The sequence below is a fragment of the Ursus arctos genome, unplaced genomic scaffold, assembly GCF_023065955.2.
Source record: "Ursus arctos isolate Adak ecotype North America unplaced genomic scaffold, UrsArc2.0 scaffold_17, whole genome shotgun sequence".
Taxonomy (NCBI): Eukaryota; Metazoa; Chordata; class Mammalia; order Carnivora; family Ursidae; genus Ursus; species Ursus arctos.
Window position 1 is genome coordinate 18,087,651 of NW_026622841.1, and position 27,759 is coordinate 18,115,409.

The 27,759-nt window shown below is 36.5% G+C and overlaps 1 protein-coding gene and 1 non-coding gene across 4 annotated transcripts in view; one reads left to right on the forward strand and one right to left on the reverse strand.

Moving 5' to 3' along the window:
* Positions 1 to 3,402: 3,402 nt before the first annotated feature.
* TXNL1 (thioredoxin like 1) overlaps positions 3,403 to 27,759 on the forward strand; it is a 31,599-nt gene continuing 7,242 nt past the window's right edge. Inside the window, exons 1-7 of one of the 3 annotated variants that reach the window (XM_026496377.4) lie at positions 3,403 to 3,759; positions 14,535 to 14,631; positions 16,532 to 16,705; positions 20,593 to 20,715; positions 22,712 to 22,781; positions 24,327 to 24,499; positions 27,021 to 27,125. In XM_026496377.4, the coding sequence (XP_026352162.1) occupies positions 3,662 to 3,759; positions 14,535 to 14,631; positions 16,532 to 16,705; positions 20,593 to 20,715; positions 22,712 to 22,781; positions 24,327 to 24,499; positions 27,021 to 27,125 (840 nt within the window). In that variant the 5' untranslated portion in view covers positions 3,403 to 3,661. The remainder of the gene's footprint in view (positions 3,760 to 14,534; positions 14,632 to 16,531; positions 16,706 to 20,592; positions 20,716 to 22,711; positions 22,782 to 24,326; positions 24,500 to 27,020; positions 27,126 to 27,759) is intronic. The other 2 variants (XM_044383036.3, XM_057313058.1) reach the window with 2 other exon arrangements.
* Positions 6,161 to 6,265, reverse strand: LOC113253586 (U6 spliceosomal RNA). Its single transcript, XR_003315477.2, has one exon. It is a non-coding gene; the product is annotated as a U6 spliceosomal RNA (small nuclear RNA).

A 27,759-nucleotide genomic window follows, 5' to 3' on the forward strand; every position in this document is an offset into this window, starting at 1 on the left:
ATGCATCTAGGCAGATGGTTCCATAGGCAGCTTCAAACAAAGGGTCCCCATCCCTGAAGTAGTCACACAAAGCAGAAAGGGCTAGATTTCAAGATGATGTGTAGGAAGAGACAGTGCTCCTAGACATCTGCACTTCAAATCACCACCCCCACTCTGAACCCAGAAATGTGGTACAATTTCTGAAGCAGGTAGAGGAGGAGATAAGGTTGTTTTTGTTCTAGTTGAATTCAGAAGGAGGGTGAGAATTTAGAGTCAAAATGAAATTGAGTTATACAACAAAGTAATATTTCTTGTACCCCTGTATTCTGTGGACTGTCATACTCATTATGCTTTCTAGCCATTCACTTATTCAACTAATACTTATTTTGTACCTACCATTGGCAAAGGGCTATGGGGGAGATAAAGCCATGGGTGATACATCTCTAACATATCTATTTGTAAAGTCAGCAAAGTGAACCCATGGCAGCTACAAGTCATGATAGAAAGCCTTCCTCTAAGTGACTGGCTGAGCTTGATAAAAGTGGGTGAGTCTAAAGCGTTGTATATTCTTGATGAGTTAAGAGGAAAGTCAGGAGTCATATCTGTGAATGAAGAAGTTTATGCATTTCTTATTTTTATCCAGGCCTGAATATTATAACATATTCTTTCATAAAGCATTCTCTGCTCATTCCAGCTGGCAATGTTCTTTTCCTTTTCTCAACCACTATGTTATGTTATCTATAGTTCTACCATGGCACTTACCACGTTTTACCTTGTATTATTAGCTTTTGTAGAAGTGTCTTATCTCCCCTTTGATGTCCCTGGAAGAAAGGTGTTTCAAAGCATTATCACAGTATCTTGTACATATTAAATGCATAGTAAATGCTCTGGGACAGTAGACAAGTAGTATCAATAATGGTTCTCAAAATATGGACTCCTTGCATCAGCTACTCTGGATGCCTGCTAAAATTCAGATTCCTGGGCCACGCACCAGCACTACTGAATCAGAATTTCTGGGTGCGACACCAGAAACTCAAATTTTAATGAGCTCTCTGCAGTTCAAGACCTATGGATTTCAAGATGTGACAGTTACAGTAAGATGTGAGATGATAAATAGGTTTCATCCTGACTGCTGACTCTGGTAGTGGGTGGAGCTGAATGGAATTCTGAGCCTGAGGCTAAATAGACCCTGGGAAACTGTGTCCTCTAAGAGTGATCCTCACCAAGTGAGGGATCGGGTGGAGAGAGTTTATGTACAGTGTATTCTGCATTTCTCATTATATTCATCTCAGGAATGGAGAAAGTGTATCATCCTTTTCAAAATAATCACAAGTCATCCTTGCAGAAATTTAATGTTAAGTTTTTTCCTAAAATTTTCATGGAAATTCCAGTAAATGGGGTTTTCAGTGTGGTATATACAAACCAAGAAAAAAAAATAACATTTTTTTGGGAAAATTTCATCCACCAAAGGCTTATTTTACTTAATGATATTAAACATTACCTAAATTTATGCAAATATTAACTGTGAATATTAATTTTGTTTTAGTTACTACTAATAGGGTAAGGAAGAAACTTGGGCCTTCATTGTAGAATTTTTGTGTAGCACTTTTTCCCCCAGCCGAACCTTCTTTCTTTCTTCTTCTTCTTATATATACTATTTATAATTATCGAAGAGATTTGTAAAATATAGAGGAAAAAACACTCAGTAGAGCATCACCTTGCAATGACATCTGCTAAAAGTTTCTATGCACATACATAAAGTCTGTTTCAATATAATGTTGGGTGCAATGTTGAGGGCTAAACAGCTGTACAATTGTATAACTGAAGAGTTACATGCTTCTTGAAAGTCAGCCTCTTCGTCAGAACAGGGACAACAATTGCCATCTGGCCTCCAAATTGTGTAATTGTGTTCCTGGGCTTCAGTTTTCACCCTTAAAACTAATGACTCTCAAATCTGCAAATTCAGCCTTTTTCTTTCGTCCAGACTCAACCTTCCTACTATCTGCTATACTCCTTACCTAGATGTCCTACTGGCATCTTAACTCAGTTCAAAGAGCCACAAGATTGAAATATTTGCACTATCCTAGACTCCTTCCTCTGTCATTGCTTCAAATTGGTCCAATTGGCCACTAAATCCTGTAATTTTTAACTGCTAGTTGTTTCTCAAATATATCATGTCCTCTTCATTTCCACTTTAGCTGCTCCCATAACTCACTTCCTGGATTACTACAGTAACCTAAACTTGTTTCACTGCCTTCCAGCCTCCTCACTGCTACCTCAGGGCTTTTTCTAAAGACACTTTTTTTTGTAATTAAAAAAAAAAAAGCTCTGCAGTGATTACTCCATTGCATTCACGTTAAAATACAAATCTCTTAGCTAGTCCTGATCAGACCTCTACCTTCCTCTTCAGTTTCATCACCCCAGCTAATTCCAAAAGCAAATCATTTGTCACGTAGCCTGACACTTAAAAGAACACACTGGTGTTAGACTACCTCAAATTGAACGCTGATTTGATCTCTTACGAGGTGTGTGAACTAGGGAAAATTAGTCGATCCTTGAAATAATAGAACCTACGTCACAGGGTTGTTGTGAGGATTAAATGAGCTAATATACACAAGTAGCGCATATCTTGTCTAGCGCATAATTTGTTAGCTGCTATTATTATTATTATTATTATTATTATCATTATTATTGCTATTAGCAGCAGCAGCCGCCCTCCCAAACCACAAATCGGTACTGCTGGTTCTTCTGCCTGTACCACTCTTGTCTCCTTTCACCGTCTGGCTCTCTTCTGTCAAGATTCGGCTCAGGGGCCACAATTGCTAGCAAGTTTACCCTGCCCCATCCTCCCGTCTCATTTGTCTCTCCCCCCCCCCCCCCCCCGTTTCCTTTGCAAACTTATTTTAACTATTGCTGGAGTCTATCACTAGACTGTGTTTCTAAAGGAAGGATGATGCTTTCATTTTTTTAAGGCACAACTTAAAGACAGGTGCATGACATTTTGTGGTTGAGTGCACGGAGAGCACCCTTGTATGATGAGATCCGCAGATCATACCGAAAGTCTCTTTCAGTCTAGTGGGATGATCTGCCCCAAATATGAGACAAAGTACTTCTCCAGCACTTCCATGGAGAGGGGGTTAAAACCTTAGCCACGAACCTCGAGGAAAAATGGGTTCCCTTTTGACCTTCCCACCCCAGGAAACTCGGTAGAAGACGTGAGTCTTCGACGCGCGAAGGAACACAAGAACATCTGAGTCGCAACCCACGTCTGAGCGTGTGACTGCTACTCTTCTGCGCCTGCGCCGCTCCAGCCGGCGAGGGGTTCCTCAGTCGAGGGTGGAGCCAGGGGTCGCGTTTTAGGATTGGGCGGTGGGAGTCAAAACGGACGACGCGGAAATGACGCCAACGTGCGCAAGCGCCAGCGGCCCTGTCGCGCGGTGGCTGCTGGGTGCCGCACGCCTTTCCTTCCCTCAGTCTCCCCTCCCCTCCCCCCTCCCGTCCCCACCCCCTCGGCCGCTCCGCTCCCTGGCGTGACTCGGCACTGAGAGTCCCGGAGAAGACGCCGCGGTCGCCACCTCCTGTGTTCAGGCCTTGGCCTTTCTGAGCCTCTCCCCTTCCTCTCCCGGGTCTTCTCCTTCAGTTTTGAAGCCGGTGGCGTCGCGGCCGCCCTGCCGGGCTGAGAATGGTGGGAGTGAAGCCGGTCGGGAGCGACCCAGATTTCCAGCCGGAGCTGAGCGGCGCGGGCTCCAGACTCGCCGTGGTCAAGTTCACTATGCGAGGGTGAGGCCGGGCGCGAGCCCTGTGGGCCCTGTGTGTCCGTCCCTGCTTTCCCTTCACTTTTTCCGGGTCCCGACTCCCTTGCGGTCCCCTGCTCCGGAATGTCCGGCGTTGGCCGCAGCCCCAGACCGCTGCCCAGTTAGGCCTCAGCTCTTGGGTGTGAGCCTCCGTTTGTGCACAAGGGAGTCTCTGGAGGGCACGGAGGCCTGGCCATCCGCATTCCCTAGTCTAGGAGATCGCCTCCCGTCCCTTCTGAATCCTCGGACGAGCCCTGGACTTGGGGGTGGCCCACTTCTCTTCCTTCTAGTCTGTGGGAGTCTTCCTACAGCCGCCCCTGCTTTCGCCTGTCCCATTCGTTTCGGGGAGCCAGCTGTCATTTGCATTATAGAAATCCTATAATCTTAATTTACCGAACACTTCGGCTTTCTTCATTGCCTGCATTTAAAACCTTTAGAAAATTTAGATGGGTCTATCCAACTAATCCACGTAGTGTTTAGTTCCGAGGCTCATTTAATGCATTTTAAATTAATGTTGGGTCCGGGTGCTTTTTGATTTTCTTAATGGTTTTGTTATTCGTTTGGTTAGTAACTTTGTAACTTAGGCTCCCTCATGTTTGCGACTGCATCTGATCACAGAAATTAAGAGTGAGCATATATACAATGTAGATAATCTAAACATCTGGGTTTGGCCAAATAGACTCCATTTTTTACTTGATGGTTTAAGGGGACAGGGATCTTGAAAGATGCTTAACTGGCTTTGGTAAATCTCCACATAATTTATTGGTCGCAGAGCAGGTGGATTTTCTATTTTGAGTGTGCAGTGTACCTGTGTGAGAGTGACATGTTGGAACTAGGCCTTCAAAACCAAGATTTCAGCGACTGTATTTACTGACCTTCGCTTGTGTATGTCAATGCCTTCTAACTTAGAAGGATTAAAGGTCTGCATTTGATTTATCCTGATCCCTGGAGTTATTTACACTTAAACTAACCTGGAGAAATCTATAGGTATCACTATTTATGTAACACATTTAATTGTCCAGGTAACTATATAAACATGAGGCAGTATTTTGAATCAGGGTAAAAAGTGATTGATGGCTATTGAATATGATTCAATAAATGTTGAGTGTATAAGTGGTGGCATTAGGATTAGATAGTTTTAGTGCTTGGGGGATGCGGATAGAGATGAAAACAATTACTTATTCCTGCACCAATCTCTCTTACATAGAATTGAAAAGGAACAGTGAATTGGATTTTCTAGGTTGGCGTAGAGTACCAGTTTGACACGTGGACTTTCACATTTACTAAATTGAAGAAGATAAAAATTTTATTATAAGGACATGTCTAAAGGGAATGTCAAAATTCTATAAATGTGCCCTCCCAGCTTTAGCAATTTTGTGTTGTCTGTATTTTTTTTTTTTTAAGATTTTATTTATTTATTTGACAGAGATAGAGATAGCCAGTGAGAGAGGGAACACAAGCAGGGGGAGTGGGAGAGGAAGAAGCAGGCTCATAGCGGAGGAGCCTGATGTGGGGCTCGATCCCAGAACGCCGGGATCACGCCCTGAGCCGAAGGCAATCGCTTAACCGCTGTGCCACCCAGGCGCCCCTGTCTGTATTTTTAATATGGAGGGATACCTGTACATTTGCTAAGTACCTAGGCCAAAGTTGGAATAGATGATTTTAACAATGAATCTCATTTTTATTTCACTTTTCTAATTCTAGCTTGTGGGAGTGTATAGATTTTCATCCCCCAATAAAATACTCTTTTTCCCTTACCATAGTAGAACAGATGACAGACAGTGATAAATAACTTATTAATTGAAGTGGGGAAACTTTGATATTAAGGAAACACTTCCATTAACAACGAGGCAACATTTAACTGTAAACAATTGCAGACATAGGTAAAGCACTGTGTTATTTACTTTTAAAAAGGTATTTTGATGCAATGAAAATTTAATTTTTTTTGGAAAAAGTGCAAAGAAAATGAATTTAGAGAATTTTTAAGTTCAAAAGCATGTTTGTAGATAACATCTGTAAATCTGGTAAGATTATATTTGCCTTAAAGTTCTTTAACATTTTGGCCATTAGTATTCCTACACAAACTATGTCAGTGTGATCCCGCTGGGGTAACTGGGCATCAGTATTAGACCCTCAAACAACTATATCCAGTAGATCATGTAGGAAACCTCTTAGATCAAAGTTAAGGTCTCATTTTAGGCCAAGAACATAGTTTTCTCCAGCAGCTGTTTCTTTTCCAACCCTCTTTGAGTGTGTTATTCCTCTTTCTCCACTTCAATGTTATACCTAACCTATTAATTTTAATAAAATGTTATGCAGATTGTCACTGTTCTGTTTAAGAATCTTCAGTGGCTCTCCAGTATTTTCAGTTTTGTTTTGTTTTGTTTTTTAATATGGAACGCTTCACAAATTTGCATGTCATCCTTGTACAGGGGCCATGCTAATCTCTGTATCGTTCCAGTTTTAGTAATATGTGCTGCCAAAGCGAGCATTCAGTAAAATATATGTAACATGAAATTTACCATTTTAGCCCTTTTTAAATGTATAATTCAGTGGCATTAAGTACATTCACAGTATTGTACCAACATCATCACTATTTCCTAGAATTTTTTTCATTATCTCAGATAAAAGCATTAACCAGTAACTACCCATTAAACAAAAACTCCCAATACCCCCCAGCCTCCCACTCCTGGTAACTTCTTTCTGTCTTTATGAATTTGCCTATTCTTGATCCTCATGTAAGTGGAATTACATAATATTTGTCCTTCGTTTTCTGGCTTATTTCAGTTAGCATGTTTTCAAGGTTTATCCATGTTGCAGCATGTGTCAGAATTTCCTTTTTTAAGCTAAATAATACTTCATTGTATGTATACACCATATGTTGCTTATTCATCTATTGATGGACATTTGGGTTGTTTCCGCCTTTTGGCTATTGTAATATTGCTGTCAGCGTTGGTGTACAAGGATTTCTTTGAGTCCCTGCTTTCATTTCTTTCGGGTATATACCTGGGAGTGGAATGTGGTTGCACCATTTTGCACCAGCATTCCCACCAGCAGTGCAGGAGAGTTCTAATTTTCCACATACCTGCCAACCCTTTTTGTATTTTAATAGCCATCCTAAATGGGTGTGAAGTGGTCTGGTGGTTTTGGTTTGCATTTCCTTCATTTATCTTCCTTGGAGAAATGTCTCTTCAAGTCCTTAGCTCATTTTGAATGACTTTTTTTGTTACTGAGTTGTAGGAGTTCTTTATATATTTTGGGTATTCCTTATCTGATATATGAGTTATAAATTTTTTCTCCCATTGATTTCCTTTCACTTCCTTGATAGTGTACTTTGATGCGCAAGTCTTTAAATTTTGGTGAAGTCCGATTTATCTTTTGTTGCTTGTGCTTTTAGCGTCATATCCCAGAAATCATTGTCAAATCCAGTGTCATGAAAATTTAACCCCTATGTTTTCATTAAATAATTTTGTGATTTTAGTTTTCAAGTTTAGGTCTTTTGCCCATTTTGAGTTAATTTTTGTATATGGTGTAAAGGTCCACCTTCATTCTTTTGTATGTCGATACCCAGTTTTCCCAGCACCATTTGTTGAGAAAAGTGTCTTTTCCCCAGTGGATGGTCTCGGCACCCTTCTCCAGTATTTTTTTTTTTTTTTAACAATTAAAACAGTCAACATTTACATATTATTTACTTTTGTAAGAGACTTGTTTAAACCTTTATATTGACTTATTCAATACTGAAAATAATCTTTGAAATTTTCCCCGTTTTACAAATGAGGTTGTTGAGTCGCAGGTTAAATAACTTAAGGTCCCACTGCTGAATGCAGTTTGCATTGTAAAGTGCTGTCCTTGTTCTTCCCAGCTAAGTAGAAAGGAAATGCAAGTTCATCTCTGTATTGCACAGAGCTTGCATTTTAAAATAAATTTTGCCTTGAATTATTTAGTTACAGCTGCTTGCAAGCTAATCTTATGACGTAGGACAGTTCAGTTCACTCTCTCACATTCTTTTCCCTACCTGTAAAATGGGAATAATAACATGTAACCTAACAGTATTGTTTAGAGAGTGAAATTATTTATCAGAATTATATACTGTGGTAAGTTGTTTTTGTAACTGTTATTTCCAAACTGTTATGCATTTTAGATATACTCAAATACATTTAGTGATTATAAGCAGTGACAGTTTTGTTGTTATCACTGGTGGGTAAGCCTCAGTGCTGAAAGAATATACATTTTCTTCCCCGTAAAACTTAGTATGAGTGATTTTTTTAAATTGAAGTATACTTGGCATACAATATTTTATTAATTTCAGAGTACAACATAGTGATTTAAGTTATATACTTTACAAAATGCTCAGCATGAAAAGTATAGTTACCATCTTTCACCATATATAGTTATTACAGTATTATTGACCATATTGCGTATGCTGTACTTTTCATCCCCATGACTGTTTTTTTATAACTTGAAGTTTGTACCTCTTGGTCCCTTCACCAGTCCCCTCCCCTCCACCACCAGTTTGTTTTCTGTATGTGTGAGTCTGTTTCTGGTTTTTTCATTTGTGCATTTGTTTAGATTCCACGTGTAAGTGAAATTATATGGAGTATGAATGATTTTTATCTTGAATTTATGAATGTATCATTTTTATACGCATATTTACCATATATTCAGTTTTGTTAAAGCAGTTCCTACTTTGTATCTGGTTAGGTGTTGCTGTTACCATCTGGAAAGAATGTTAGTGTATATTAGGATGTTGAGTTCTAATGGTTATGGTAGCTTGTCCAAATAGTACATCGTACATATTTTTATATATATGATATTAATTATATGCTGCGCTATTGCTGCGGACTGAATTACAGAGATAGCAACCTCAGTAGTCCATAGGGACCAGGCAGATAATGAGAGAGGTAGGTAGCTTTAAGATAACTAGCGCATGGTGAGGCCTCAGAGAACATAGAGAACTTTTCTTAAAACTATATGTTTTAATTGAAGTATAACATGTATGCAAAAATGTACACAAATCATTTGTATATACTTTGATAAGTTTTTTTTTATTTTAGAGATTTTATTTATTTATTCGACAGAGATCGAGACAGCCAGTGAGAGAGGGAACACAAGCGGGGGGAGTGGGAGAGGAAGAAGCAGGCTTCCAGCAGACGAGCCTGATGTGGGGCTCGATCCCAGAACACTGGGATCATGCCCTGAGCCGAAGGCAGACGCTTAACGACTGAGCCACCCAGGCGCCCCATACTTTGATAAGTTTTAACCAACAGGTAGATCAAGAATCTACCCCCCTCTTCTGCCGCTACACTTTCTTCTCCTCATTCTTGAATTCTAACACTACAGATTAATTTTGCCTGGATTTGAACGTCACAAAATGGTATCTATTTGGATTTTTTAAAAGAGCGTGTAAATAGTTTTAATCTTGGCAGTTAATTTAGAAATAACAAAAAGCAGTGTGTAGGCCTCTGTTTGGGGGTTTTTGGAATAGCTGTTAAGAGTTGGATTTTGTGATCAAATTCTAGCATTATACTTCATTGTTCTTGACTCTGAAATGAGGAATTGTAGGGCTTAAATGAATTTAAGCGTTTTGTAAATCGTATAACATACGGTAAATGCTCAATGAATGCTAACCATTTCGTGTTATTAATAGGACCAATTATGATTATGCCTGCCCTAATTAAAATATAATTAATCTAGACATTACCTACTTTAAAGTTGTGCCCTACAGAAAAATAGACTTTTAAAATGTCTCTTCAGAAAGCACATACCTTTTCCTTACCATTTATCAGCAATGTGTTTACACATGTTATTGCTCAAGGCAGAGCACTGACTACTTTAGCAAATAGTGAAGAGCGGCAAGTTCATAAAGTAGGATGTATTTATATTACGACTGTAAGCAAAAATCGTACTTATGAACCTGACTTGGTGCTTTCAAAGAAAGCTGATCTTGGATTGGATTAGGAGTTAATGTTCTGTTGTGGCCCTGCCATTGACTAGAGTGTCTGATCTCGGGCAGGTCATTTAACTTTTCTGCTCTTCAGTTCTTACTTATCCAATAATTGTGTTAGGTTAGGTCAGTTTTAAAGTTTTAGTTTTGTGGGTTTGGTTCTTTATGTATTGCAGAAAGCTAGAGAGTTGTCTGCTGTGTTCTTTTTCTCAAAAAGCATAAGTCAGAATCCTTCTCACATATCCATTTTATACATTAGATTTAATAGGTAACTTTTCTGTCAGAGAGGTTCGGAGGTAGAAAAAGAACTCTTTTTTTTTTTCTTTTTTAAACCTCTGGACTGGATGATCTCTGGTCACTTTTACAAGTTCAGAGGCTCTGTGACAGTATATTATTTAAGGGCTGTGAATCAAGGGTTGCACAAGAGAAAAATGTGATTCTGAAATTCAGGCATATTTGGGCCATAGTATTTTAAAGATTTATTTATTTATTTGAGGAGGGGGGTAGGGGGCAGAGGGTGAGGGAGAGAGAGTCTCAAGCAGACTCTGCGCTGAATGTGGAGACTGACGTGGGGCTCAGTCTGATGACCCTGAGATTATGACCTGAGCCAAAACCAAGAGTTGGACACTTAACTGACTGTGCCACCCAGGTGTCCCTGGGGCATAATACTTTAGATGTGAGAAAGGTGCTAGAGAATCTAGTTCCTTCTCATTTTATATGGAGAAATCAGGTGACTTGCTCATGAGCTCAGCTAATAATGGAAATTTAAGTTTATTCTTAAATGCTCACATTAAGCAGGCAAACATCTTAAAATAACTGATCAATTCATTTGAATGATTATAGTGTGAAAGTATGCTGCTGTGTTTATTTGTGCTTCTATGTTCTAGGACTTATTTTGATTTTTGACTAAAATTACAACCTGTGATGGCTAACTAAAATTAAACAGAGGATCTAGATAAGGGTAAAGTTTGAAAGGAAACAGTTGTCTTTTTTTTTTTTTTTTAAAGATTTTATTTATTTATTCGACAGAGAGAGAGATAGCCAGCGAGAGAGGGAACACAAGCAGGGGGAGTGGGAGAGGAAGAAGCAGGCTCATAGTGGAGGAGCCTGATGTGGGGCTCGATCCCATAACGCCAGGATCACTCCCTGACCCAAAGGCAGACGCTTAACCGCTGTGCCACCCAGGCGCCCCAAGGGAACAGTTGTCTTAGTACAGTTATTTTAGCTACAAGAAATGTTTTCTTTAAACTGGTTAGCTTATACATGTCTGGCGAATAGAGTGATGATGGTCAGTATGATGTGGAAGTTGTGTTGGTTCGTATTCTATTTTTCCTAGGTAGTGAGGAACAGAAATAGAACTAGAACCTTTAGCAGGAAGGAGAAAAATCCTCAGCCAGATAGGCAAGCTCCCTTCCATGTTTGTTGTAAGAGAGTTACTACAGTTTAACACGAGCACTTGCACCCGGCGCTTGTTCCCTAGAGGGCCTCATTGTCGGGTTTGCACTTCCTCGCGCAGCCCCATGGCTCAGAGCTACGCTTGCACCTGGATTGTCACGGCACCTGAAATGGGCAAACTTCCATTGTTTTTATTCATTTTACATATTCCCTGAAGTAGCCTCTAGGTCTGAGCCACCTGCCCGACTGTCCAAGTATTTCTTGAGTACGTTACTGTTTTTTCTTAGGGATATTTTTACAAAGTTGTATTAGTTTAAACGGTTTTCCTCAGTCCGATTTTTCCCATATGTCTTATTTTGAATGCATGCTTTTGTAGAAGGGAGGTTTTTTTCAGGAATGAGTATGTTGTGGTGTAGCATAAATAGCTGTGCTTCATTTGGGACACTTGTTTAAATGCAGTTAATGTTAAATTCTCTAGTCTCAAGTTATTTAATATTTTAAAATAAAGGTACCTGTTCATCCTAAAGAAAAAAAAAAGAATACAGAAGTATGAATAATTTAAAAAGTCTCCCCTAAACTCTCTCCCTTTTCCAGTCCTACTTTGCAGAAGTAATTAACTGATTATTGTGTGACACACCTAATGTGTGTATGTATACACATCTTTATAACGTATAATAGAGAATTTTATTATGAGACTTGGTTTTCTTTTAAACAATACACATTTATAAATTATCCTTATCCCGTTATGAATGTGTCATAACATTTTAAACTATTTTTCTATTGATTGCCATTTAGATTGTTTCTAATTTTTTTACCGTTAATAAACATTGCATTGAACTTTGTTATACATATTGTGAAAATGAGTATTAAGGTAGGATGGATGTATAGAAATAAGATTGTTGAATTCATTGGTGTGTTCATTTAAAATTGACAGGTAATGATTAATGGCCCTTCAGGAAGGATCTAACGGTTGGTACTCCCATCCATAATGTTTAAGACTTACTGATAACTAGAAGTGTTTTGCTAAACTAAACATAGGTTTAGTGACTGTAAATGTTTGTTTCTTTATAATTTGGTCTCAGGACCTATTTGAGGATTGTTAGATCTAAAAATCTACTTTCAGAAGCACCAGGTTTAATATTAAAGAACTTAATTGCATATTATCTTAGCTTTTTTGGTGCGAGGCTTAAGGATGGCATGGGATGAACACACTGATTAAAATTTTAAGACTGGAGAGGCAATTGCAGCTTGAGGAAGAACATCTGTGAGTTTGAACATTTTGTGCTTCAGAATTTGCCTTTCCTTGTGCTCCTGTCTGCTATTGCCAAGGTTTTTCTCTAAATTTTTATTGAAATACAACATAATACACAATTATAAATGTATAGCTTAATTAATATTCATAAACTGAACATACATGCCCATGTAATCAGCTTCTGGACAAATAGAGCATAACTAAACTAGCCTTTTGAAGTCTCTCTCATGGCCCCATCCTGTCTTTAACTCTCAGAAAGGTTGATTTGTTTTGCCTGTATTTGAACTGTGCATAGATGGAATCATATAATGTACTACTTTTCTCAGTATTATTTGTGAGGTTAATCCATGTTTTCGCATGATGTTTTACATCAGTCATTTTCATTGTTGTATAGTATTCCACAGCATGAGTGCAATTAATTTACTCATTCTGTGTTGATAGGAATTTGAGTAGTCTCCACTTTTGGTTATTAGGAATATTACTACTACCAGTATTTTTTCAAATGCCCTAAGGCAAACATGTAGACATTTCTGTGTTTACATACTTCAGACATGCTCATCAGGTAGGCATAGATCTTTGTGTAGCAGATACTGCCAGTTTCTTTTCTCTACCCCTAAAGTGGTTATACCCCAAAGTTTGCACAGTCGCCAACAGTTCAGTTGCTCCACATTCTTTTTTTTTTTTTTTTTTAAAGATTTTATTTATTTAGTTGACAGAGACAGGCAGCAAGAGAGGGAACACAAGCAGGGGGAGTGGGAGAGGAAGAAGCAGGCTCCCATCGGAGGAGCCTGATGTGGGGCTGGATCCCAGAATGCCAGGATCACGCCCTGAGCCGAAGGCAGACGCTTAACCGCTGTGCCACCCAGGCGCCCCCAGTTGCTCCACATTCTTGAGCTTTGTTATATGTATTGTGAAATGAGTGTTCTTGGTTATTCTTTTTTGTTTTAGCTATTTTGGTGGGACTAGTTTTAATTTGCATTTCCCTGGCTTCCCTAGTGACTAATGAAGTGAGGTAACTTTTCATATTTTTCGACTGTTAGGATAACCTTATTCATCATGTACCGGTTTAAGAGTTGACCCATTTTCCTTTTGGGTGTCGGTCTTGTTCTTGCTGATTTGTAGGAATTCTTTACATATTAGCAGTGTAAGCCTTTCGATATGTTTTACAGATTTTTTTTTTCTACCACTTTTGGGGGTCTTTTCATTCTCTACGTGGTATCTTATTAAACACAAAGGTCTTAATATTTTCCAGTTTATTAAGTATATTCCAGTATATCAGTTATTTCCTTTTTTCTTTGGTGTTTTTGTGTTTTAAGAAATCTTTGCTTACTCCAAAGTTTTGAAAGTAAACTTTGTATTTTTTCTTAAAATTGTTACTGTTTTACCTTTCACATTTAGATCTGTAATCCATCTGGAATTGGTTTTGTGTATGGTGTGGGGTATAGGGGCCAAGATTCACTTATCTTCCCATGTGAGTATCCAGTTGACATAGCACTGCTTATTGAAAAGACCATCGTTTCCCCACTGCTCTCCTGTGTCAAATGTTTGATAAATCAGGTTACTCTGTGTAGGATGGGTTTGTTTCTGGACCTGTTCTTTTACATTGGTCAGTTTGTTTATTCTTGTACCAGTACTGTACACTCTTAATTTATAAAGCTGTGTGATTGTTATTAATATTCAATAATGTAATTTTCTCAGCTTGGAACCTCAAAATGGCTTGGGTTATCTTTGGTATTTCCCTATAAATTTTATAATTTAAACTTATTAACTTCTGCAAGAAAACCTACTGGGATTTTACATTGACTCTAAAGATCAAATTTGGGAGAATCGATGTGTTGATACTGTTGAGTTTTCCAATTTATAAGCATTTATATATTCCTCCTTATATTGCCATCTTTAATTTCTCTTAATGAGAACAAAGCCAGAATACTGAACAGTATTAGACTTTAAAACTTAATATAAATCTGTAGTCATTAAGACAATGTGGTATTGATGCAAGTGCATCTAAATAATCTAGTGGAAAAGACTAGAAAGACTAAAGCTAGGATGATCATTTTGTTTAATTTCATATTTTAATTAACAAATTCTTTAGAGTATAAATATTGTTTTTGGTGGGGTTTTTTGTTTTTCTCTTTGTGTTTACCAAGCATGTATTTTACCTTTCTCATAGGTGTGGACCATGTTTAAGGATTGCCCCAGCCTTCAGTTCTATGAGTAATAAGTATCCACAGGCAGTTTTCTTGGAAGTTGATGTACATCAGTGTCAGGTAAGGGAAAGGAGACCTTTAAAAAAAAAATTACATTGGTTTGAAACTCAACATTGTTATCATCCTTCGTTTGTTTCTCTTTATGCACATAGTACTTCTTTGAAGGTGGGGAAATGTTATATGGACATGAATTATTACAAATGTCATTGTGGCTATATTAGTTAAGAAGGGTAGTCCAATGTTAATTGCTTCTGGGCTTGTTAACATCTTTCTGATGTAAAACTAAATAGCTGTTCAACTAAGTCAGTCACGTAGAAGTACTTTTTTTTTTTTTTTTTAACATTTTTTGTTTATCTTTTGCAAATCAAGAATAGTATCTTTTACTACTGAGGCATTGTTTGATTCGAAAGCCATGGCAGAGAATTCTTGGTTATAGTTTGATTTGAATTGATCAGATTGTAATCTTAGCTTCAAAGCTGCATACTGTTGATTGAACCACAGTGTTGTGGGGAGATTGCCCTTACGACTTAGTTGGAATGGCTCTGTGACACTTCTGTGTTTGCATATGTGGAAATATGGAGGTTAATGGGAAAAATTTTTGGAGGTTCCTTCCAACACTAAAAATGCAGTCTGTAGTTCTGACTTAGGAATAGCTGTGTGGCTCCTCTTTTTGGTGAGGTTTTGTCTTTGATACATTTCTGAGTGTGAATAGAATTTTTAAATGTTATAGTAGTTCATGGTGAGTAGGTTGGGGTTTGGTTTAAACCCTGTAATCTTGCTTAGTACTTCTGTCACATACTGCTGGACTCCCATCACTGGCCCTTATTTTAGTATTCACTGTCTCTACTCTGGAAGTGCTCTGTTCTGGAGCTTTTCTTGTCCAGTATGGTAGCCATGAGCGGCATGTGGTTATTGCACACTTGAAATGTGGCAAATCCAAATTGAGAAGTGCTGTGAGTGTAAAATACACATAGGATTTTGAAGGCTTAATATGAAAAGAATGTAAAATATGTTATTAACTTTTCACACTGACCGTGTTGAAAATGCAAATACTGGATTCACTAAAATATATTATTAAAATTGATTTCAGCTGTTTCTCTGTACTTTTTTTATTGTGGATACTGGCAACTTAAAATTACATATATAGCCCACATTTATGTCTTGTATTATTTTTGGACAATACTGTTCTAAAATGTCAGTCATGTTTTTTGTATTTTTTTTTAATTTTTGACGTTTAGAGAAGACACCTCTATATAAACTTCATGCTTTTTTTCTTTAAACAATGTAGTGGTACCTCTTCATAATATTTGAATATGCAAGATGACGTATTTGCTTTACTATTTCCTTTACTATTTCCTGTATACTTACAAAAAGTTTAAGTCATGAGTCAGTGGTTAATTAGCTAATTTCCACTTAGTACTTAGTTTCATAATATTGTGGAGTTGGAGCAGAATTTTAAAAGGTAGATGTTGCAGTGTATTTGATAGGAGGCCAGAAGTCATTTCGATGAGTAGAGTGAGGATGTTAACTTCATTTTCATGGAGAGATAGGTTACTGTTTTTCAGATCTGTACTTTTTCCTAGTACCAGTGGTTTGTGTTGACATATCAATACCCTTTTGGGTTTCTCCATTTAAGAAACAGCACATACTTATGAAAGCACTAGCTGGTGGTATAAAGCATAATTTCTGTATTGGAAGCTAATTGTTTTACTGGTGGATGAAGTGTTTATCACTAAAACTGAAAAACGCATGTCGTTCTTCATTGGGAATTTAAAGGTAATGTAGTTGTGCCCTCAGTAATAGGCCTGCTTTTTCTTAAAGAACAATTGGGAGTAAATTATTTTATGTGGTTTTTGTTCATGCTTGTGATATTTAACTCCTTTAGAGATGTAGAATGCATATTCAAAGTGGTTTAAGATAAATTTTAATTCATTAACAGCATCTAACTTGCCAATTCTAGGGAACAGCTGCCACCAACAATATATCAGCAACACCTACATTTCTGTTTTTTCGAAACAAAGTGAGAATTGATCAATATCAAGGAGCAGATGCTGTTGGATTAGAAGAAAAAATCAAGCAGCACTTAGAAAATGACCCTGGAAGCAATGAGGACACAGATATTCCAAAAGGCTATGTAGGTAGACTTAAAAGTGAAATCATGATATATCTTTTCTCATTATTTGGTTAAAATGAAATTGACTGTTATATTTTACTAGTTAAGAATACTTGCAAATAAGATTTTTAAAAGTAATTTTATTAGCTGACTATTGGGTTTTTGCTTCTGTTGTATTATAATCTTAAGCCCTCATCAAAAACAGTTTTTCCTAAATAATTCTTTTTGCCACTTGTTTTTTCTTTTAAACCTGCCTTCTGCAGTGTGTTAATAGCCAGTTTTAAACATTTAATCGTTTTTAATGTATATATATGTGTGTGTTCAGTTTTCATTTTATTGCATATAATATATATGCTTTATTTATATGTAATTTTTAAATTATGCACATATATTTTTTCCCCAGAAATGTGAAGAAATGTGCATTGGAAAAATTTTTCAGGTTTTGACAATTGTGTCAAATGACATGTAAATTTTAATGTGTGACGTTTATATGCTGGACTCCCTTTCTTGCCACTTCCTATAGTTTTCTCTCTCTCTTTTCTTAATGTAACCCCTCTTTTATGGCACGTCTCTTTTTCTAAAAAAAAATCTTATTTTGTTTTAGAGTCATGTGACTTTGGTATTGGATATGTTTTTCTGAGTTTTAAGAGTAAGTTATTATTCAGATAATAACTTGAAGACTTAGGAACTTATCTTTATCATTTGAGAGCTATTCAGGAAGGACCAAAATTCAGAAGTAGCACTTCATGGTAACTGACATTTATGCATATTGGTTAATCCTGCATACCAAAATATGTATTTGTATATATCTTTCCTAATTTTTCTTGTTACAAAGTTAATGATAATTGCAGATCAAAAATGAACTTTAAAAAAAAATTGTTACCTCAAGTTAAAGTTAATATATGAAAGAATGTGTATTAAGTGCAGTAAAGCAGATTGATGTCATGGGCTACACATCCTTTCTGTAAAGTCCCTTAAATTCGTGCTGAAAAAGGAGACTCTCTAGTCAGATAAACATAAGAGATTCTTTTTGTGTGTGGGGGGGTTGAGTGTTGTGTCTTCAAAAAGTGTCTTTAACATGTGGCACCAGAATTAATTAAGTTAGGGAAGCACAATTAATATCTATTTAAAACAGAACTTTTATGTAATAATTTGAAATTGTAATATCCAGTTAGAAAGTGTGAACATGTCATATAAGTCAGGGTTGTGACACCTTTTGGAAAATTTTGGAAATTATTTGACTTGTAAACTGTTGTGTTTACATCTCTGTGTTTTTTTTCCTTTATTTACTAAGGGTTTTTGCATGAAAAGGTCTTATGAGTGCAACAGTCCTGTTGCTTAGCTAGAGGGATACTTCTTTACACATCAGCTAAGTGTGATTATCAGTGTTTTGGCCTCAAGTAGGAAATAAGCAGGAAAAAATGAAGTTTTAAGAAATTAAAAAAATTTAGTTTTCATGCACATGTTGAGTACAGTGTGAAAGGGTATTGAAAACATTTTCATTTTTTCCATCAGGTGTCAATCAAGACATTAAAAGTTTTGAACTATATGTCTACAAGGTTATTACATATTTAAGATTGGTAATGTGTTTCTAAGAATGTCATCATTCTCGCAACAAATAGAAAACGGGAGTAAGTCAGTGAATGAAAGCTGTATCTTAAGTAGATTTAAGTATTAGCATTGTAAAAATGTATTGACAATTTTAAAATAAAATTTTAGTTTTAAAGACTTCAGTTATGTTTTAACATTAAGAGGCTTTACAGTTACTGATTTTATACATCCTAGTTTTGGAGCTGCTAATTTGATTGAAGCCAGAGTAAGAGAGATATGCATATCTCTTTTAGAGGGGTTTGAAATATTGCAATAAATGTAGGTGTGATACTCAAAACGATAAGAGTCATAATAGTTCTTATTCAGAAGTTAGACAGTGGTTTTGTGAATATAATGATTTTTAGTTCTTAAAGCACTGATTGAAGCATTGGGAAAGTTTAAAACATTCTCTTTTCTCTCCCATATTTGCTGAGAGTACCTAGTATGGCTTTAAGTGGCAATGACAGGACCATCAATAGCAAGTCTGGCTCTCCTCCAGAAGTTTGAGTTCTGGGCAGTCTGGAATTGAACTTGGATTTGCATATGTTCTGAATCTTGAGGCTTATATGTATATTTTAGTATTCTGACCTCTGAACTGTAGATTTTGGTCTACAAATGTTGTCATCATTCATCAAAATGAAATGAAACCTTAAGTGACCCTAATTTGTATAGTAAGATCTTTCATTAAACCAAACTAGAAGCCTGGAAAGGTTTTTTTAATTTCCTGTGTGTCTTGTGTTAGATTTTCCCCCTCTAAAAAAGAAAGGTGAAGTTTATTAAAACACAGTTGACAGAGTAGTAGTACAGCAAACACATATGCCATTCACCTGTGTTCATCAGTTGGAATATTTTACTATTTTTGCTTTCTTGATATGTATTTATCCACTTTTACCTTCTACAGAGTCATTTAAAAGTCAACTATAGACATCATGATGGCTTGTCTCTAAATATTTTATTAGCCTGTAGCTTCTAAGAGCAAGAACATTCATTTACATAACCGTGATACCATTATCACACCTAAGAAATTTAACAGTGGTACGATATCTCTAATACTAAAGCCTACATTCACATTTTCTTAATTATCTCCAGAATATTCTTTTTTTTTTTTTTTAAGATTTTATGTATTTGAGAGAGAGCACAAGTGGAGGGAGGCGCAGAGGGAGAGGGAGAAGCAGACTCTTGACTAAGCAGGGAGCCTGATGTGGGGCTCAGTCCTAGGACTTCGGGATCATGACCTGAGCCAAAGACACTTAACCGACTGAGCCACCCAGGCACCCCTTGAGAATATTCTTTATAGCTTTTTTCCCCCCATCTGGGATCAAGTCAAGGATCATGCATTACATTTAAGCTGTTTAGTGTTCTGGAAACTTCTTTTTTTTTTTCCATTCATGACTGCCTCTTTTTGGAAGTTTAAACTGGCACCAGTCTAATATAGTAGCCACTAGGTACATGTGGCAATTATGCATTTGTTACATGGCTAGTGCAATGGAGGAACTGAATTTTAAATTTTATCTACTTTTAATTAATTTAATTTTAAATTGCCACATGTGGCTAATGGCTATCTTATTGTACAGCTCAGGTTGAGACCATCTGTCTTATAGACTGTCCCACAATCTGGATTTGTCTGGTTGTTTTCTCATTATTCTTTCCTCATTATTGGCAAATTGATTACATAGGTAGTGATAACTTATTTCCAATTGCATATTTCTAGAATATGTCATTTTGTAGTTAGGTCAGATATAATGCCAGTTTGTCCCCAGACAGTGTTGTATAACAAGGCACATTTAATGCAACTGTTCGTGATACTTGTTTTGTGTGCCCCACAATAAATAAATATTAAAATAACTTTAAGTAAGTCACCTAATTAATTTATTTTTCATCATTAAGATATTACAAGTATGACTGCAATGTTGTCTTCATGCCTGGGTCTTAATACTAGATATAATATTGAAGAGGCATTTTTGTAGGGTGGAAGACATAAGTGTTTAGAAGGTTTTGTCAATGGATATTTTAATTTGCATATTTTTCACTGCAAAACATTGGTAATAAAAAATACAAGTCAGCATTTTATAATCTTTGTGTTAAAGACTTGGTTTTTGATACTTTATCAAGTGGGCTAAGGCTAGATTGGCTTTAATAGTGGTAGATCTCAGTCAGAATTTCAGATGATAGGATTATTGTGAAAGTTTTAGTAACTGTTTTAAAAGAGAACTGTTTTCTTTAAAATTGCCTAATCTAGAGAGAATCATGTATTTACATTCAGATTGTTACACCAAATCCAAATGCTTTGCCTAAAGTCTTGATTTAATGTTTTTCAGATGGATTTAATGCCTTTTATTAACAAAGCTGGCTGTGAATGTCTTAATGAAAGTGATGAGCATGGATTTGACAACTGTTTACGAAAAGATATGACCTTCTTGGAATCTGATTGTGATGAACAGGTAATTGATACTTAAGTTAAAGCTTCTAGGGATCATCAATATTTATGCCCGCTCTGGATTCTTGATCATGTTTCTGTCTCATGGTTTTATGTTTCTCCTTCCCAGATGACCACTTCCTTTCCTTTTTGTAAGTTTCAGTTTCTTTGGTGGTGCAGACCCACCTCCTTTCTCTGTTCTACGCAAACTGCCAGGTGCATTATACAGAATTTCAGAATTTTGGATTGGCTCCTCTACTGAGTTGAGCCTTCACCGCTCTTAAGTTCTTATATTCATTCTTGACTTCCATACTTTTTACTCACCCAACTGAGTTTGTACCTGAGAAATAGAGACTAATAGATGGGTAGTCCTGTGTGTGTGTTCCTCACTCCCAGATGTAAACCTGTCTTGTACTTCCCTATACTTCCCTACGTTGTTGTCATAGAGGAAGTAGTGTAGTACTGTCTTGATCAAGCCATCGTTATCTTCATCTTGACTCTTAACTTTCCTTAATTTACTTTCTAATCCACTGTCTCTGCTTTGTCCCCATTCTAGTTCATCTTCCACATATTCACAAAAGTTATTCTTCTAAAACATAAGTCTGGGGGCGCCTGGGTGTCTCACTTGGTTAAGCATCTGCCTTCAGCTCAGGTCATGATCCCAGGGTCCTGGGATCCAGCCCCGCATCAGGCTCCCTGCACACTGGGGAGTCTGCTGCTCCTTTCCCTCTGTCCCTCCCCTCCACTTGTGTGAGCTTGCTCTCTCTCTCTCTCAAATAAATAAAATCTTTAAAAAAAGAACACAAATCTGATCATGCTTGTTTTTCTTAAAGGAGTTAAATGATTATTCTTCACAGACTTCAGGAAGAGGGTATCATATTCTTGCTGACTTGATCTGTTTCTAGCTTTCCATTCTCTTCACCTGTGGTTCAAGTTTCGATAAACATGTCATGCTTGTTATTTTTTGACACATTATTACAGGTCAATTATAAAAAGTAATTATATAACCAAAGGAAATAGTCTGGGTATTTTCTTAGGCAAACAGACCACAGTGATCCTGAAATCATAAATCCAAATTCCATCTTTGCTCCAACCATAGCTACTTTATCGAACGAACAGCTTTAAGAATATTGTCCACAGTTGTGTTCCTTGTAAATGGTGCCCTGAATATAATGTGATGATGCATATCCGCGGAACTGACCACAGCCTCCCTGAAATCTTCCTGCCAGGGAAGTCTTCCTTCTAGGGGAGAAGCATAGATATGTACATCAGACACGATTTCAGCTGGAAAGAAGATTGAGCAAATGACTCACGGTTTCTGAGAGAGAGGCATCCTGACAGTATTTCATATCCTGGTCCCTGATGTGGCCTTCTAAATTCAGTTAAGTCAATTAAGTTTAGGATGGAGGTTTGGAGGTTACTGTAGAGCTATTAAAAGTCTTATTCTCCTGAGTTTTGGACCAAATAGAGTGCATTTGAGGGGTAGTTTCTTCACATAAACTGTGCATTGTCTCCAAATTGTCAAATGATGTGGGTAGATGCTTGACAAACCATTCTATAAAATGTTAAGCTTATATGCTAAAATACATAGTTTGAATTTTAATTTGGATTTTGTTTTGACTTTTTGGAAGGCAAATTGCTTATCAGTTTACAGGTCACAAGACATTAGGTTCATATGCATCCCCCCCCATGGCCAATGATGGATTTGAGCTCAGTCTCTAGATAAAGTGTTGCATGCTGTACTGAGTAAGCCATCGGGGTGCCCCCCTTATGCCTATTTTTAATTTAATTTATTCCACTAAATTTTGTCATTCCCTTACGTGAATAATAGATGATTGTATTTTTCAACTGTCGGTCTAATCAAGTTACTTTCAACTTACTGATTTTTTATACTACATTGGTTTTTTTGAATTAAATATTTTCTGCCTTTGAATTAATAATTTTAAGTCTGCATAGCTGTTGTGTGTATTCAAGGTTTTCAAGAGCCCTTTTAGAATGAAACCTTTTTATTTTCTTCACAGCTGCTTATTACTGTGGCATTTAATCAACCTGTTAAGCTTTATTCAATGAAATTTCAAGGGCCAGATAATGGTGAGTAATGGACAGCTTTTCTTTAACTTTCTGCTCTGTGGATCTGTTAGCACATACATAAAACTTTTTATTAAATAATAGAGGTAGATATTCCTTGTTTTGGAAAGAGGGAAATTGTTTTTGGAACAAAGCAAGGAGATAAATGAACGTGCAAATAATGTGATATTATTAGGAACTAAAAGGAACAGAAAAGGAAAATGTTATCTTATTTCTGAAAGTTTAATCTCTTAACCTAAAAACAAAGAAACTCTTTCTCCCAACTATTATTCTAAAACTCCAGGTTTGAAGTAGCCATTTTTCAGGATCAGAACCTGGAGAGAGATATTTCACTCTCCTCCTGTTATAGATGATAAATAAGGTTCTAGATCTTCCTACTTATGCACTATTAGTAGTTACCTCTTCTTTATATATATTATGATGCTGTAAACAGGATTGTACAGACTTGGTATTTCTCTTTCTATTAAATAAAGAATTTTCCCTACTCATCTCCCTCCTTTTTTTCCTGTCCCTATTGATTTTTTTTTTTTTCTAGTTGTGTGTTGGCAGGTAGTGGGGACTAGGATTTTTCTTGTTTTCTTTATAATTTATTGGGAGAAACGGCAAGTGGCCTATTTATCAGTTAGCATTCCCTTCTCATTTGTTATTTTAGATTTTTATGTATTAATATGTTTCATTAATAAAATTGTATCTTTATTCTGAAAATACAAAATATTTTTAAGGATTCCTTATAACTAAGGATTCCTTAATTAGACACCAAATACAGGTTTTGGATTATGCCCTGAAGTTAAAGGGACTAAGGCATTCTCTAAATGTGATCTAACCACTTAGCACTCTTAATCCCTAAGATGAAATTTGGCAATTTGTATAATTTTTTTTTAGGTTTTATTTATTTATTTAAAAGACAGTGAGCCAGAGAGAGAGCACAAGCTGGAAGAGGGGGCAGAGGGAGAGGGAGAAGCAGGCTCCCCGCTGAGTAGAGAGCCTCATGCGAGGCTTAATCCCAGGACCCTGGGATCATAACCTGAGCCAAAGGCAGATGCTTAACCGACTGAGCCACCCAGGCATCCTGGCATTTTGTATAATTAATCCCTTTTAGCTAAATGTTGTCACTGGTAATGCTTTTCTCCTAAATAACAAATGTACCAGTTGTAGGCAGCTGCAAGACCCAGCTCAAATGTTAACCTACATACGTTGTCAGACTGTATTGCCACCTTCCCTGTACCTCCTCACTAGTAGTATTACATTTATCATAGTATGGCTTTATAGTTGAGCGCAAGAAGTCTGTATATATGTATGTGTTTGCATATGTACATATGCGTTTCAGTCTAGTATTCCTAGAGCTTAGTATACTGCTAGCAGGCATTAAAAAAAATGTCCATTAAAAAATGGCTATGAAAATACTCAATTTCTTAAAGTTCCTAAGATTTAGGTAGGTATGTGCATATATTTGGATGTGAGACTGGTTGGATAGTGTGCATGTAATAGTGAAGGGAGGAAAGTATTACAAGTGTGGTTTAATATTAATTTTATTCTACCATTTTATAGGTCAGGGTCCTAAATATGTGAAAATTTTTATCAATCTACCCCGATCTATGGATTTTGAAGAAGCTGAAAGAAGTGAACCAACTCAAGCTCTGGAACTAACAGAGGATGATATTAAAGAAGATGGCATTGTCCCACTTCGTTATGTTAAGTTTCAGAATGTTAACAGTGTAACTGTAAGTAGTATTTCAACTATATTTAATGAGTTTGTGGGTAGCAGTTCATGCTGTTACCTTCAGTATCCTAGGTGATTCTAAATGATCCTTTAAAGTAGATTTTTGTCCACCTGATTTAGAATGAGTAAAAATGTATAATGAGCTAATTAAATTTTCTTCCTTTAAATTTATGTGCACTGAAAAGAAAGGACAGGTTGATTTTTTAAAATTTGTGAATTTGTCAGTTTACTTTATACATATTTGGCAGCTTCTGTTAAAGGTTTATTCTAGAATAATACTTCTAGGTAAACTGAAGATATTTGTACATTGTCCTTCATACCTAGTGATGTTACAATTGTAAAATCCAATTTACTTTTCTAGAATGTAGGGTTTTTAATAGTATTGTGGTCATGATCTCAGTAAAAATGACTTTTTAAGAAGATATTTTTTTTACATTATCTTAATTTACATTAAGAAGTCAGCTGCTTGTTAGCAGATATTAATTGCTTTTGTGAATTTTAATAAACCCAGCATATGCTTTCCAAATCACCCCTTCCTCCTATCCACCCCTCCCAACCCAGTCCTTCAGAGGAGAGAGTAGGAGGGTTAGAATAGTGGAATACCTAGAAAAAAAAAGTGGGAATGAGCACAGAGTCACTGAGAACAAGTCATGCCAAACTAATGTGTTTTCCTTGTTATTTATTGATTGATTAAAGATTTTATTTATTTTATTAGAGAGAGTGTGCAAGCGAGCGTGGGCAAGAGAGCGCAGGCAAGAGGGAGTGGCAGAGGGAGAGGGATAAGCAGGCTCCCGCTGAGCAGGGAGCTCCATTCAGGGCTGGATCCCAGAACCTTAGGATCATGATCTGAGCCCAAGGTAGCCGCTCAACTGACTGAGCCACCCAGGCACCCCGTGATTTCCTTGTTTTAATGAAATGATTCTGGTTTTTGTAAATTAGAGAATGCTATTATGTATTCCTTTCAGGTTTTTCACTGGAGTTTCACAGGATATACTTAGTAATAAGATGAAGGATTATAATTGAGATTTCAGTATTTGATATTCTATCCAAATGAAATGGATGAAAATGGTTATATTAAAGTAGAATACTAGTTATCAGATATTTTCCTGACTTATATTTGTACCATATCCTCAATTAATGCCAGTTGCTTTATTTAGTGATGGAAGCAAGGTATTTATTGGAAAAAGCCCTTTCAACCCAAACATCTTGACATAATCTCGTCTGTCATTGAGAATCACTGTACATAGTTATTTTTGTGATGGCCTCAAGTCTATATGTGCTGGGTCCTATCTCAATCAAACTTTTAGTCAGTGACTTAAGTCACAGAAAGCATGCGTATCAGTTTTTTGGTGATAAAATTGAAATCAAAATGACAGTTTTGATCATCAAGTCTAAGCAAAGTAAGTAGATGAATTTTAAAAGCTGTGAATATAAACTTGTGCTAATTTTCAAAGAGCATTACAAATAAATGGAGAGCTAGTTTAATAGTCTACCTATTAATAGGCTTGGAAGGTTTTTTTTGTTTTATTTTTAAAGATGTTATTTATTTGTCAGAGAGAGGGAGGGGGAGAGAAAGAGCACAGGCAGGGGGAGCAGCAGGCGGAGGGAGAAGCAGGCTCCCCGCTGAGCAAGGAGCCCGATGTGGGACTTGATCCCAGGACCCTGGGATCATGACCTGAGCTGAAGGCAGACACCTAACTGAATGAGCCACCCAGGTGTCCCCAGACTTGGAAGTTTTAATTGATAAGCTCAGTTTGAGATGAATCTGTGCTTAACTATAAAAACAGCAAAAATCGATTAATGCCATCAGAGAATGAAAGAAGTATGTTGTCTAAATCAAGAGAGGCAATATTCTTAAGTAGACAGCATCTAGCGTATTGTGTTTTGTTTTGTTTTTTAAAAAAAGCATATAAAAATCCAAAATATTGAAAAAGAATCTGTGAGTAAAGCTGCTGTCTACTAACATGCTGAGGGGAGTTTTTACATAGAAAGTATAAAGAGTCAAGCTTTTAAAAAATGCAGGCTATAGTATAGTATAGTTTTAGGAGCTGATTTCCAATACTGTTTTTTTCTTTTAATATTTTAGGAAATTGAATGAATGAATGAGTATCAGAAAGAAATAACTACGGAGACCTTCCTCAGTCAAAAAACAATTTTAATAAAATTTCAGCAGTGGCTTGCCCACTGTAATAATTTCATACTCTCTGAACATTCTCTGTAAAGAATTTAGTTGTGACCCCTCTGCACCCTCACACTGAATTATCCGGAACTTGTGTATGTGGGTGTCTTGCAGTGACATCCTGGGGAGGGTGAGGATAACAGAGCAAACAGTGGAATTAATAGTCTTATAGGAGCACTAGTCTAAAAGTAGTTTGGGTTAATCCTTAGAAAGAATGGAAGGTATTTTTATTAATTTTTATTAAAAATCTAACAAAATCAATTGAGTTAAATAAGCATGTTTATGAAAAAAGGATACAATTACTAATGTAAAAATTCTTTTTTCTTTTTGGCCGGGGGTGTAGATATTTGTTCAGTCCAATCAAGGTGAAGAAGAAACAACGAGAATTTCGTATTTTACTTTTATTGGTACTCCAGTCCAGGCAACAAATATGAATGACTTCAAACGAGTAAGTTTGTTTTAAATGGTGTTTAGGGGAAGTAAAAATATAATTTTAAAGAAATTTCATAAAGATCAAAATCATACCACATCATGAAGTTTTAGTTTAAACTAGGACAGGGGTTCTCCTAATCACATTTTTAGATAATCCAACTAAAAGATAATTTCTAATAAAAATAAATCCTGATACAGTGTGTATTAATAAATGGTATCCAAATATGTTTCCAAATAATGGTATCCAAATAATGGTGTCCATTAATAATGATATCCAAATTGTATCCAAATAAGTGAGCATAGCATAAAATGTACAGAATTGTTGAATCACTATGTTGTACACCTGAAACTAATATAACATTGTATGTCAACCATACTTCAGTTAAAAAAAAAAATCCTTACCTCTAACAAAGTAAAAGTTAAATAAAAGGAAAGTAATTTAAACTAACTAAATGTTTGGTTATAGAAAGTGGTTAGGAATAATGTCAAAATAGGAGTAAGTTAAAATCATTAGTGAATTTACTGGGCGTTATACACAACTAATAAATCATCGAACTTTACATCAAAAACCAGGGATGTACTGTATGGTGACTAACATAATATAATAAAAAATATTATTATAAAAAATTTTGCTGATATTAAGATTTTGA